This window comes from Trichosurus vulpecula, chromosome 7 (assembly GCF_011100635.1).
Source record: "Trichosurus vulpecula isolate mTriVul1 chromosome 7, mTriVul1.pri, whole genome shotgun sequence".
NCBI classification, from domain to species: Eukaryota; Metazoa; Chordata; class Mammalia; order Diprotodontia; family Phalangeridae; genus Trichosurus; species Trichosurus vulpecula.
In genome coordinates, this window is record NC_050579.1 from 208,484,860 (window position 1) to 208,499,159 (window position 14,300).

At 37.2% G+C, this 14,300-nt stretch overlaps 1 protein-coding gene across 1 annotated transcript in view; it reads right to left on the reverse strand.

Moving 5' to 3' along the window:
* Window positions 1-14,300, reverse strand: part of COL19A1 (collagen type XIX alpha 1 chain) — a 398,183-nt gene that overhangs the window by 346,748 nt on the left and 37,135 nt on the right. Inside the window, exons 6-7 of the mRNA XM_036768309.1 lie at window positions 5,981-6,106; window positions 3,796-3,858 (exon numbers count right to left, since the gene is read on the reverse strand). Coding sequence (XP_036624204.1) covers window positions 3,796-3,858; window positions 5,981-6,106 — 189 coding nt within the window. The remainder of the gene's footprint in view (window positions 1-3,795; window positions 3,859-5,980; window positions 6,107-14,300) is intronic.

The following is a 14,300-nucleotide window of genomic DNA, read 5'->3' on the forward strand; positions in this document are numbered from 1 at the left end:
AGGCAGACCCATACCCTTTCACTAACTAGGTGTGAGGACCCAGGTTTCACATCTTTTTGCCAAGTAGTCTCTGAGCCCTCAGGGCCCTGAACCAGATATATAAGATCTTAGGTTGGCATTTTGTTTTGGGGCTCTCATTCACTGGAAGAGTATCATGTGATTTGACCAGACGAGACTCTGGGTAGCCATCGCAAAGGAGCCACCTCCCCCAGCTTTGAAAACTCAAATGTTGGTGCTTCTCTTTTTTGTAACTATGTATGTGATGTCTTGATCAGACAAAGCCTGTCTGTTGAATTGTGATATTTGCTCTGTTTATATTTTCTCTATTTGTATTTGCTCTGAAGTTCAGGGTGCTGGATTTTCCCCCTGAACTAAGTGAATGATATACGTATGTTTAACTAAAGTAAGATTGTTAACCCCTTGAAGTTGCTTTCCTTAGAAAAGCAGATCAAAGACCCTGTGCTGGCAGACCTTCTGTGTGCTGGTGTTGTTGGTCTTTCACCCCCACAACAGCTGCTAGCAACATTGTTGTTACACAGAGAGACAACATGTATATATTCAGATACATAGAGGGTGACTAGGGGAGAAATGGAATGGATATTAGGAGCTTCGGGTATTAGGAAAAGTATCTGCTCAGTGATTTATTGTCTTACAGCACTGCCTGGAATACTGAGGTTGAATGACTTGCCAAGGGTAATAAAGCCAATATATAACAGACCTAGGTTTTCTTGGCTTGGCCTAAGTCCTGACTCTATCCCCTTCACCATGATGTCATTCATATGTACCTGGCACACAGTAGATGCTTAATAAATGCTTGTGGATTAATTGATTTATTCTTACAAATCTTGAAAAATTTAAATAACAATATTTCCTGTACTGGTAATCTGTAGGAGAAACCTGGGGCGGGGGGCGGGGGGAAGCGATTCCCTCAGTACCACTGCACTTTGTGTGATCACATTCAAATAATTGTTTAGTCTGCTTGGAATCAAACTAACTTTTTAATCTTCATATTGCATAGTTATTATTGGAGTACCTGTTGTAACACTGTAAAATCTATGGTAGTATAGAATACAAAAGATGGCACCTTTCCTTCTAGTATACATTAAAGTTAAGAGGACACAGAGAAAAAGAAGAGAAGAATAACTGATAACAAAAAAAAAAAACTTGATAATAAAAGCCTGAGGAGGGCTCAGCTCAGCTTTGCCTTGAGCTCAGAGAAGAGTTAGTTGACACCCCAAGCATTCTGAAGTCATTTTCACTTGCCATAATGTCTAATTAGCTTCATAAAATGTTAATGTATCTCCCCTTTTCTCCATCTCATGATTATATCTTTTTAAAACCCGGGTTTATGCTGAGCAGCAATTATAACGAACATGCTTGGTCCCAGAGAAGAGATGAGAAAAATTTATCTCCTTCTTTTCCTTGCAGAGGTGGGGGACTATGTGTGTGGAACATTACATATGCTGTCAGATGTCAGTTTTCATTAATTTTTGTGGGAAGTTTTTTCTTTCTCTTTTTAAAAAGTTCTTTGTTGTGAAGGATGTCTTGTTGCATAGGAAATAAAGAGAAGATGTAATTGGAAATGAAGGTGATGTAAAACAATAGATAAAATCAGAAAAATATTAATATGCATATTGTTAAAAAGCATATCGGTTTTCCAGTTTATGGATAATCTGAAGCCAATTTTTTTATCCTAGTCTGTTTTCATACTTTCTCCAGCATACCTTAGGGATATTTTTGTTGTTGTGTACTTAGCAAAATGAAAATGTAAATATTAATACAAGTAAAATGTCATTTGTAAAATAAATCTGTTGTGAAAATGAATGAAGAAATCATATCATGCAAGACAAACCCAAAAGAAAATTAGCTTTTAAATATCTGATGTTGAGGATTATCTGTATCGGGGATCTCCTTAATTAGTATTTCTCAATGTGTTCCATTCTGTGACACATCTTTTGACATTGGAGGAGAACCATAAAATTCTATTGCTGGGTAAGGAGAGGAATTTTTGTAAACTTCTTTAGTGTGAGGATTGTTTCATTTATTATATTTTTATTATATATATATATTTATTATATGTATAATACATTATATTGTTATATATATTTATTATATTTGTCTCTCCAATGCCTTGCATAGTATCTGGCGCAGAGCAGATACTTGGACAAAGGGTAAACATGGGAAGATCTTTGAAAAAGATGTTGGATGGGGGTGAGTGTTTGTGGATACATGCTTTCTCTTAATTAATTAGTACCTAAAACTGAATCTAAACCCTCTTAAAAATCATGATCCCAGATGTTAATTACTTTTCAATAAAAAAGTTTTATGTTGTGGGAAGAGCCCTAAAGTTTTATTTCAAATCCCACTTTTATTGTTTTGTTGTGACCTTAGCTAAGTCATTTAATATCTCTTGACCTCTGTTTTCTCATCTGCAAAATGGAGAGAATATTTATTCTAACCACTTTACGGAATTGTTTTAAAAACCAGCTTAATGAGATAATACATGTTAAAATGCTTTTTAGACCATGAAGCCTATTCAAAAGCTAAGTTTATAATTATGACCAGTTAAATTGTATCACCATTAGTATTATATTTTGTCACACCGGCACCCCCATGTTGTGACTTGAGGGGTGCCAGTGAATGCCCCGCGCATTCACTGACTTGCCACATTGCCTGAAATTCCAATGTTGTTCACTCCTTAAGGTTAAGGCCGTGAAAGACCCTACTAAAATGCAATTCTATTACCTGAGAGACATAATACCTTATATACTGCCTAGCCACTGCCATAGCACAAATTAGCTTATCCTCATTAGTCCTCAGAGAGCAGGACTTTGAAGGAATTAAATATAGATAAGTAAATTTTGATTGGAATGATGAATGGGCAAACAGAGAGATGAAGAAGGTATAGAGCAGGGGTTTCTAACCATGTACATATTTCAGGGGTCCATGAATTTGTTATTTTAAATATTATGATAACTATATAAATATGTTTTATATCTTTATATGTTTCTTTGTAATTCTATGAATTTTATGTTATGTATTTCAAAATATTATTCTGAAAAGGAGTCCACAGGCTTTACCAGACTACCATGCCTCAAAAAAGATTGAGAATTCCTGTTCTAGAGCATGATACCATGGTAGGACCCCTCCTGGGACTGGGCCCTTAGCAAACAGAATCAACTTAATGCACTGGGGGCATGAGGAAGAACATAGCAAGGGAGTAGACAAACAGATACAGAGATCAGCAGTGACAGAGAAACAAAGAGGAAGAACAGGAGAAGGAAGAAGGGGAAAAATAGGAAGAAGAGGCAGAGGAAGAAGAGGGAGGGAGGAAGAAAATGAAAATGAGGAAGAAGGAAGGAAGAGAAGGAAGAAGAAAAAGAGGAAGTAGAAGAGGAGGAAGAGAAGAGGAGGAAGAGAAGAGGAGGAGGAGGAAGAAAAGAAGGAAAAGGAAAAGAAGGATCGGAGGAGGAGAAGCAAAACTAAATTTTGCCTGATTCACAATTTTTCCCAGAGTTCTTTAAAGCTGCAGAGGCATATAGCCCCAATAGTTGCCAGCTTCTCTATGAATTCAACATGGCAATTAAAAAGTAGTGCTTCAAGCCTCCTGGGTTCTTGCAGATTTTAGCTATTAGCATTTTTATATTGTTCATTAAATGCATGTTTTGCCCCACATCTTCAATGTGTACCAGGCTAGGAAAGGCCAGAGCAGAATTGCACAGAAGCATATGTATAATTTTTTTATTCATACTAAACATTTTCCCTAACAAACAGACATTAGATTGGCCATCTTACCTGCTCCCCTTTGTCCCCCTTAGGACCAGGCAAACCAGCAGCTCCAGGCAAACCTGCTTCTCCCTGCATAAAAATAAATTTCCAAGTTGCTTCCCCAAAAGTTAACATATTGATATAAAATCCTCTTTCTCATAAATATTCAGCTGACAATGGTGGAGTAAAGCAGCATAGCTTCTGGTCATCATTAAATTCTGTCTAAGGCATTTGTCTACTTTCCTACAGTCAACTAACTCTTAATAACTCAAGGGCTGGTTCCCTAATATATGGATGATCTATTCCCCTGCTCCTCCTTTCAGGCTCTTAGTCATTTCTCAGCTTCTTTTTACCAAAAGAAATCCAGGGAAGAGAGAGGAGGTGAATCTCAAATTGGCCTTGTAAACTACAATGGGGGAGGAAGCTGAAACTAATGCCTGCACTAGAGTTCTTGGTTTTTATGAGTATTTCATTGATCTGTGCTACCTTTCCCACTTAGGACAGACAACTAAGGGTTGCCTGTATTTGCTGGTTGAGACTGAATATAATAATGAAAACCTTTGCTGCAACATAGTGAATACCATTTTAAAATCTGGAGCATATAGCCAATTATGAAAAAAGAACAATGAAAGAGCAAATTTCTTCCACTATATTTTGCCAGCAAAAGACATAATTCCCAACCCCTAACACCCACTGAATAAAAAATAAATGTACCATATCTTGTTCCTGACTTAGCAAGTAAAAGATCCTTGGCAGAGATAGTTAATTTGAGGTCTGTGAACTTGTATTTTTAATAATTCAAAAAACATATTTCAATACAATTGGTTTCTTTTGCAACCAAATATATTTAATTTTATATATTTTAAAATATTATTATGACAACACATCTATGGACTTCACCAAATTGCCAACAGGGTCTATGACACAAAAAAGGTTGAAAGAACCCCTAATATACAGGATCATCAGCTTGTACCCCAATGCAATGCCTCATAAATTACAACTACAGATCCATCCAAGCATAAACAACACAAAGAGAAGGCATCTTTAACACAGCCAAAACCTTCAGTGTAGTGGACTTATAATCCAACTAAGACTGTAAGCTTAGTGAAAGAGTATGAGGTTAATGTCTCAGGAGCAACCGAGTAAGTCCCAGGAAGCACACTAGCAGGGCTTCTCTTAAGATTTAGGTGATTGTCAAAAAAACCACCCTCATAGCTAACCTCTGACAATGAGACAGAAGGAGAGGGGAAAAAATGGTGTTAAACATTCTCTCTTTGGCCCTGTACTGAAGAGAGGATGACAGTACTGGGACAGGTGGGACAATAGTCTTGAAAGAGGATAGAAATGGAATAAAAAGAAAAGGAGAGAAGAATCAGAATAGGGGGATTTCCCAAGCAAAGAAACAGGGGACAGCCTTGGGGAAAAGAAACTTTGAAACATCTACATAGATAAACAGATAGATAATTTTAACAAATAAAGGCAGACAGGCATACTGTTCTATAGAGGAAAGGTGTGGAATCAGAAGACCTGGGTTCAAATCCCAGTTCTGCCATTTGGTATGTCTATGACCTCGGGCAAGTCACTAAACCTTCCTGGGCCTCAATTTCCTCATCTGTAAATAAGGTACGTTCTAGGTCTAAATATCTGATCCTCTTTGCTGTTGCTTTTCATTTTAGTGCAGGTTTTATTTTTTTTCTTGTTTTTGTTTGTTTAACCTGGCATTGGTAATTGAGTTTGGAGTAGAGAGAGGGCAGCTGGGTCTTTCTCTCCAATGCATTAAGAGATAGAAAAATATAGTAGAAAGAGCTGGTATCCAGGAGACCTAATCCCATCTCTGCCAGTGATGAAGAGTAACTAGGTATGTGACCTTAGGAAACTTGTTTATCTTCCCTGGTCCTCTGATTCCCCATCTATAAAATGAAGGGCTTCTTTCCAATTCTAAACATCTGCTCTTTTCCACTTTAAATCACATTAATAGCTTCCCAGGTACACGGGGCACAAAGGGATCCTCTAGCTCAGAGTCAGGGTTTCAAGCTGAGTGGTCCTAGAACTAGCCAGGGGAAACTCCAACAAGCAGTCTGAGTAGCTTGGGACATTAGTTCCAATCTTCAATGTGTTCAGGCCTGCCTTGGGTACCTACAGCCACAGTTGAGGGGTCTGATTCACCCTATCCTATGTCTTCCCCACATGACCTGGGCTGAAGCTCTCCTACCTTGTTAGGAATGCACTGGCATAGTTCAGCAAGTTCCGGCTTTGCTAGCAGATGTGCAGAAATTTTACTGGCATGAGCAGTTGCCATCAATGAAGCCGTAGTTCCAAAGCTGTCCTGCTGTGGGCACTAAAATACAAATTGAGGGCATAGTGAATGGAATCAATTTCTAACAATCTAGGCAACCGTGCTCCCTTGCCCCCTCCCCCCATCAGTTTTCATTTTGTATGGCTGCCCGAATTGTTGAAAGGCAGTTCCACTGATCCCTTACTAATAGAAAGTTGCTACTGATGATAGAGAAACATAACATTTGCTCTTGCACAGAGATTATTATTGGAGCACTGTACAACAGAAATATATCCCCTGTGATAAAATTATACTCTTCTGAAAAGCCACTAAAATAATGGCTTTAGTAAGGAATTCTACAGATACTTTATACACGTTTTTGACTGCTACAATTCTATAAAATATTTATCATTATGTTGTTATACTGAAATAACAATATTAAATTTCATAGCTGGATAAAACTAGTATCTAAATACATCATTTTGTAAAGGAAATCAGCACACAAAAAGCACACCATCTGAGCTTTATGATGCTGGCTACTTGAGCAAAGGAGATCTGAAGGCATGGACAATACAACATAGTCATAGTTGTTTTTTTAATTGAACCAAGATCAAATTTACTTAGTCACAATGTATTTTTAACATAGTTCAGTAACTTCAACAGATGCTAAAAGACACACATTGCCAAGGAAAAGTGGGAAGTTTTGGGGGGTTGTGTTTTTTTGGTAATTATCCATTAACTCAGAGACAATTTAGAGAATCTCTATAGAGTAATTCAGACAGAAACACACACACACACACACACACACACACAGACACATGCATGCACACATGCATACAATTCCCTCTTTCCCAAATACTTCTCCAGATAGGTTTCTAAATGGACCTAAATTTACAGGATAAAATGATCTTTTGTCCCTTTCAGCAGTAAGGACCCATCCCTTTTGAATTTGTCCAGGAATGTAACCAGTGGTTGCCAGTGAATTTTCTGTTTTAATAATGGAATGCACTAAAATACTTACACTGAAAAATTTCCAACAGAAAATGGCACGTAGCACTATTGCCAATGGTTCTGATGTCATAAGGTTTGTACCTCCATTTGAAAACTATCTTCAGATCAAATGATAATAAGCTATTTTGTAAACATAACATGTTTAGAAATATCCCTACTGCCTACACGTACAAAAATATTTATAGCAGCAACCCTTTTTGTGGTGGCAAAATACTGGAAATTGAGGGAATACCCACCAATTGGGGAATGAATGAATAAGCTGTGGCATATGAATATAATGGAATACTATTGTGCAATAAGAAATGATGAACAGGCGGATTTCAGAAAAACATGGAAAGAGTTGTATGAACTGATGCAAAGTGAAATGAGCAGAACTAGAAAAACATTGTACACAATATTAGCAACATTGTATGATGATCAACTATGAATGACTCAGCTCTTCTCAGCAACACAGTGATCCAAGACAAGTACAAAGGTCTCACAAAGGAAAATGCTATCCACATGCAGATCAAGAACTGGTGGACTCTGAATGCGGATCAAAGAATATTTTTTCACTTTATTCTTTTTCATGTTTTTTTCTTTTGATTTGTCTCTTCTTTCACAACTGTGACTAATACGGAAATATGTTTTACATGATAGCACATATATAACCTATACCTAATTGCCCACCATTTTAGGAAGAGGGGAGGAAAGGGAAGGAGGGAGGGAGAAAAATCTGGAACTCCAAATCTTGTGAAAATGAATGCTAAAATTGTCTTGACATGTAGTTAGGGGAAAAAATAAAATATTATCAAAAAAGAAAAGAAATATCCCTGCTTACAGAGGCCCTATTCTCTTGTCCATGAATTTCCTCCCTCATGTTTTCTTCAGGACCTTATTCCAGAATTCATCTCCTTTGTCCCCCTCTTCCACAACACTTCAATATTCCCTTCCAAAGGTCTCTCTTGATCCTTTCAAATAAATACAAGTCATACTATATGCCAGTATCTATCCTAGATGCTAAAGACACAAAGGTTTTTAGAAGTCTTGGCCTTCAAGGAGCTTATATTCTTCTAGTCCTTCCAGCTACTGTTCGTTATATCCATTCCCCTTTGCAGTTGACCTTGAAAAAGTTGTCTACTCAGGTTGCTTTTACTTTCTCACTACCCATTCTCTCTTTGGAATCAGGCTTCTGTTCATATCTCCCTCCTCTCTCTGAGGTCACCAAACCCAGTGGACTTTTTTCTTCTTCAATTTTTATCCTTCTTGAGCTTTCTGTAGCATTTGACACTGCTGACCCTCTCCTATTAGATAATCTCTTCTTAAATTTCAGAGAGCCCATACCCTCCAATTTTACTTCTTATCTTTCTAACCACTCCTCAATCTCCTGTGGATTCTCCTAAGGACAAATACTGTCTAATCTTAATTCTGCATCTCCCCCAGTATCTACTGCAGTGCTCTAACCACACATCAGATATTTAATAAATGATCACTGGCTCATAGATTTAGAGTGGAAAGGGACCTGAGAGGCAACTGAGTCCAATCATCTTTTTTATAAATGAGAAAACTCAGGCACAGAGAGGTTATAACTTATCCAAAGTCATATAGTAGAAGTATCTAAGATGTGATTTGAATCCAGGTCATTCTGACTAGAGCACACTACAACATACGGCTTCACCAATGATTGCTGAATTGGAAAAAAATAGAAGGTCTTAAGTCTAAAAATTAAAGAACATTTGGGCTGTTCAATGTAATTAACAAAACAATGAACTTTTCTCTATCTCACAAGCCAGGCACTGTGTAATCTATAATACAATTATATTCTTTGGGTCACTGGTTCTCAGTCAGTGATTCATGACCCACTTCTAGTTTTGCCTTTTGCTTTGGCTGATTGACAATTCTACTAGGCATGTAGTTGGAGGGTTGAAATAAAATCTAAAACAAAGTCTTTAGTCACCTTCCTTCACTCTAAACATGTCTAAAACATTTTACCGCAAAAAATACAAAAAAAAAACCAGAGGTTGGTGATTCAATGAATATTTAGACGCCCAAAGCATTCTGTTGTGACCACAATTAAATGTACCAACTTCTTTGTTTTCCAGTTTCACCAGGAATTTGACCACTTAGTTTTGGCTATCTATCTGGGGTAGATATGTTCAGAAGCTAGTGCCCACAAGAATTTAAAAGACAAAGCAAGGTGCAAGTGGCAACAGAACCACTGTTCTGTTGGAAGATGGATGCATAGGAAGGATAGATGAAAGGAAAGAAACAAGCATTTATTAAGTACCTACTATATTTCAGACACAGTGATGAAATTCTTTTACAAATACTATCTTATTTGATCCTCACAACAATCCTGGAAGGTAGATGCTGTTATTATCCTCATTTTATAGTTAAGGAAATAAGTAACTTGCCCAGAATCACGCAGCTGGTAATTGTCTGAGGCCAAATTTGAACTCAGATCTTCCTAACCCCAGAAGTAGTACTCTAGCCACACCACTAGACTGAGCCACTGAAATCTGAGCTAAATATGGGGGTAAGGAACAGGATAGATAGTGAGTCTGCTTTGAGAAGAGAAAGCAGAGAGTAGTTTGGAGCCATCACAAAGAGAGACCTCAAATGAAACATAGAAAAGGCAACATGGTAACATGGAAAGAACTCTGAACTTGGAGCCTAAGGATCTGAATTTGAATTCAACCTCTACCGCTTACTACCTATGTGACCTCGGGTAAATCACTGAACTTCTCTGGGATTCTATTTCCTCAATAATAGAATGAGTAAAAAAATGAGTTAAAAAAAAGGCAGAAAATTAGGATCTATGATCTTCAGGGAATCCAAACTGGCAAGCAAGAGATGACTTTGAACTGAAAATCCAAGGAGAAAAGAGGCATGGGGAGTGGAAAAAAAGGAAGGGAAATGGGGCTCCTCAAGGAATGGAGTGAAGGAGGCTGGCTGGGGAATCAGTGTCAAGCCAAATCAAAGATTTACCAAATGAGCTTGATACACTCTAGCAAGATGGAACAGGTCCTTTTGAGTGACTTTAATCTTGAGCAAACTTGTTTTTTCTCTGTTTTAGGCTCCTGGATATTCCCTGTAATTGGCTAGCAGCTAGAACCAGCTGACAGCTTTGGCAAATACAAATGTATTGGAATTTATTTACTTGGGAGGAAGGAATAAGCATTTAAAAACAGTTGATGGTTATATAAGAAATTGTAATACATATCAGAATTCAGTTTAACAAATATCAGTAAGGCCTAGTGTGTTCAGAGCACATTACTAGGGCCAAGCTTGACAAGTAAATTCTGTCATGAAATTTATAGTCTAGTCACTGCAAAGAACCTAAGCCAAAGCAGTACTCCAGTTTTTTAATGTACTCAGAGCCCAAGAAGATAGGATTATTTGGTTTTCACCCACCATGATTACTAATTTACCCCTCTCCCAATTTCTGTTGTTGTTATTGCTACTATAATAAAAAAGGTGTCAATAAAAGCTTCTGACCAAAATATGGCTACGGAAAGGTACAGGCTTAGATATGAGGCTCAAGATACAAGGCTGGCCTCCTTATTAGTGAAAGTTCTTAGTTTAATTTGACAGGGTTAGTTAATTGCCCTTTAAACTTACTATTGCATTTCTCAAGCAATTTCAACAAAGTCTAATTTCTTCTTGCTCTTTAAATTTGCTCCTCTTTATCCCTATATAGATTCTCTTTCTTAAGTCCTTTTCTTGTCTAGGAGGTTTTAAACCTTCTTTTTCTTCATTTCTTTTTCTTCATATTTTAATTTCCCGCAATTTCCACTGAATCAGCAAATGTGGAACAACAATAGAAGTCCACTGCCTCTGAGCCTGGAAATCTAATTTAAATAGCAGAACGTGTGCAAGTTAAGCTGAAGACAGTGTCATCTAAGAGAGTAAAATCATGGTACTGAAACACTGTTGTAATTTAAAATTCTAACATAAATTTTTAAATGGGCACATAAAGATAGACTTTCAATGACATTTTTAATTTTCAAAGTTAAAAGCATTTCTAGTGGAATATAATTGCTTTCAGAAGTTTAACAGGAGCAGTCAGTAAAAGTGAAAGCTGTTGATTTATTCAAACATATCTTCATTCATTATTTTATTTACAAATAAAATATCCATTCATTCTTTCAATAAATTTTTATTAAGTACTTTCTATCTGAAGGCACTATACTGAGTGCTAGTGAGGACCCCAATAAGAATAAGACACAATACTTGCTTACAAAAAATACAATACACTAATCTTCCGTACAAGTATTGTTTTTTTGTAAACAATTTGTAAAATTCTTCTTAAACGACCAATGTTTCCTGTACAACCAAAAGAAAACTGTGGGCAGGGAACTATCTCTACACTCTTAGTTCATGTGTATACTGTTAGATGCTCTCATAAACTATCAGGCATCTAACCCATGTCTAGTAAAATTCAAATTTTTCCTCCCAGGTTTCAGCACACACTAGATTGATATGGTGCTTTTAATCTTATATTACTATACTAAAACACTACAATTACATCGCTTTTAAACATAGCTCTATTATTCTCTCTCTCTCTCTCTCTCTCTCTCTCTCTCTCTCTCTCTTTCTTTCTCTCTCTCTTTTTCTCTCTCCCTCAGTATTGGTCAAGAACTTCATATTTAAACTTATTTAAAGGCATTTTTAAAAACTACTTTTCAACTGAAACAGACCCGTTTTGAATAGCTCTGCCACCAAAATCCATATTATACTAACTTTTAAAAATCCTCTTAAGAATTAATACTTTCTGTACTCAAAAGTGTGGCTCCAAGAAGTCTAGGTGTTTCAAACCTGTGAGTTGGCACACAAAGTTATCTTCCTCTCTATTTATAGAAGGATATTTGGCTGCCTTTCATCTCACTTGGACTGGGATCTATAAATTGAATTTAGGATGTCCTCTCCAAGAGCATTCCAAATAGCATATATCTATATCTATATATGCATATATGTGTATATATATGTGAATGTACATATATATGTGTATATATGTATCTATGTATATGAAAAAGTAACTTGGTAGGAACAGAAAAATACATTGCCTGTTTTTCCATTGAGTAGGTGACTTTTTATTCAATTGACCAAGCTGAATACAGAAATAAAAGTTTATTTTGCATTAATAAGTTACTGCTGAGATTTTTTTATAAATTTTTTTAGGGGGAAATGAATGAAGCATACATTGGGAAAAGCTTAAGAAAAGGAGAAATGTACTTTTTAATCTTTTGCTTTTCATCTGTTTCCTCTGTTCTGTTTTAGTATTAATCCTTTTCAGATACCTTTATGGGACACATTTTTCACTTGAGGAAAAATTAGGCAAACAACCAAGAACATTTATTGAATGTTATTATATGCCAGGCACTGAGGTAGGGGAAGAGAGAGGTAAAGCATAGCTCAAAACCTCAGGAGTTTACAGTCTAGTCAGAAAAGGACATTTCAAAGTAGCAGATAAAAATAACTAAAAGAATGGCCCAGGGGCAGCTAGGTGTCCTGGTGAGTAGAGCACCGGCCCTGGAGTCAGGAGGACCTGAGTTCAAATCTGGACTCAGACACTTGACACACTTACTAGCTGTGTGACTTTGGACAAGTCACTTAATCCCAACTGCACTGCCTTCCCCACGGAAAAAAAAAAGAATTGCCCAAATAACAAGTGTTAGGTGAACCCAGGAAAGGAAGATCCTTATAAGACTGAGATGGTTGAAGAAGGATTCAATGAGGTTAAGGAACTCAATCTTCACTTCAAAGTAAAGATGGCATAAAACTACATTAATATAAAGAAGGTTATCTTCTGTGATAAGGGAGGTGGTGGTGAAGAGGAGTACTGATAGAAGGGAAATCAAGAAACATTGCAAAAGAAAGGATCCGTAGGGTGTAGTGATTGACTAAATATGACACATGAGGTAGAGAACTGATGCAAGATAATTATGGGAAACTGAGAAAATGAGAACTGGTGATTTCGTTAACTCTTATGGATTCATTAATCACTTCCACACAGGTGACTCCAAAATCTACATATCTGACACTTCACAGCTCCAGGCCCATATCTACACCTGCCCACTGAACAACTCGAAATATGTGCTGCTCGGTACCTAAAATTCAGCATGGCCAAAAGTATACTAACAATCTTCCCCCTAAACTCACTCCCCCTACTAAACTTTCTTATTTCTGTTTGGGGCATTACCATCCTTCCAATTTTTGTTGTTCAATCATTTCAGTCACGTCTAACTCTTTATTGACCTCATCCGGGGTTTTCTTGGCAAAGAAACTGGAGTTGTTCACCATTTCCTTCTTCAGCTCATTTAACAGGTGAGGAAATTGGGGCAAACAGGGTTCACTGACTAGCCCAGGGTCACACAGCTAGGAACAGGCCAGATTTGAACTCAGGAAGATGAGCTTTTCTGACTCCAGGGGTGGCACTCTATCCACTGTCCAGCTAGCTGCCCTCCTTCCAAGTACCCAGGCTCAAAAAGCCTTAGCAACATCTTTGTCTCTTTTTAGCATTTTCCTGAAGCTCTCCAGTGAGGGGGAACCCCTTAACTCTTCAGGAAGTCCATTCCACTTTGGAAAAGCTCTTATTGTTCAGAAGTTTTTGCTTATATCAAACCTAAATCTCTCCACAAACTCCACCTATTACTCCAAGCAAAAACACATCTCTTCTATGTTAAGGCCCTTTAATACTTGAAGATAACTATCATGCTTTCTAAGACCTCCATTCTTCAGGCTTAACATACCGATTTCCTCCATATAATTCTCATGGAGTGTGACCTCAAGGCCTTCACCAATTAATCAGATTGCCCAACTCTGGATCAACCAATCAATCAGTAAGCATTTATTAAACACCTACTGTGTGTCTGGTACATTGGGCCTTGGTGCCTAAGTGCTGGCGATACAAGTACAAAGAATGAAACAATGCCTACCCTCAGGGAGCTTATATTTTTATATATTTTCTTCACCTTATCAATGTTCTTCCTAATATACAGTCCACAGAACTGAGCACTACACTCAAGATATAGTCATACCAGGACTATCACCTCCATAGTCGCGCTATGCCTCTTAATGCAACTTAAGAGTTCATTAGCTTCTGGGGCTGCCATAACATATTTTTGACTCACATTGTACAATAAACCTCTCAGATCTTTTTCAGAGTCTCAAAATTTTCTTTTACTCATTCAGCAGTTCTGCATGGCACTTAGGATGAAATCTTATAAAAAATTTTTAAATACATAGAATTTTAAATGATCCCTTG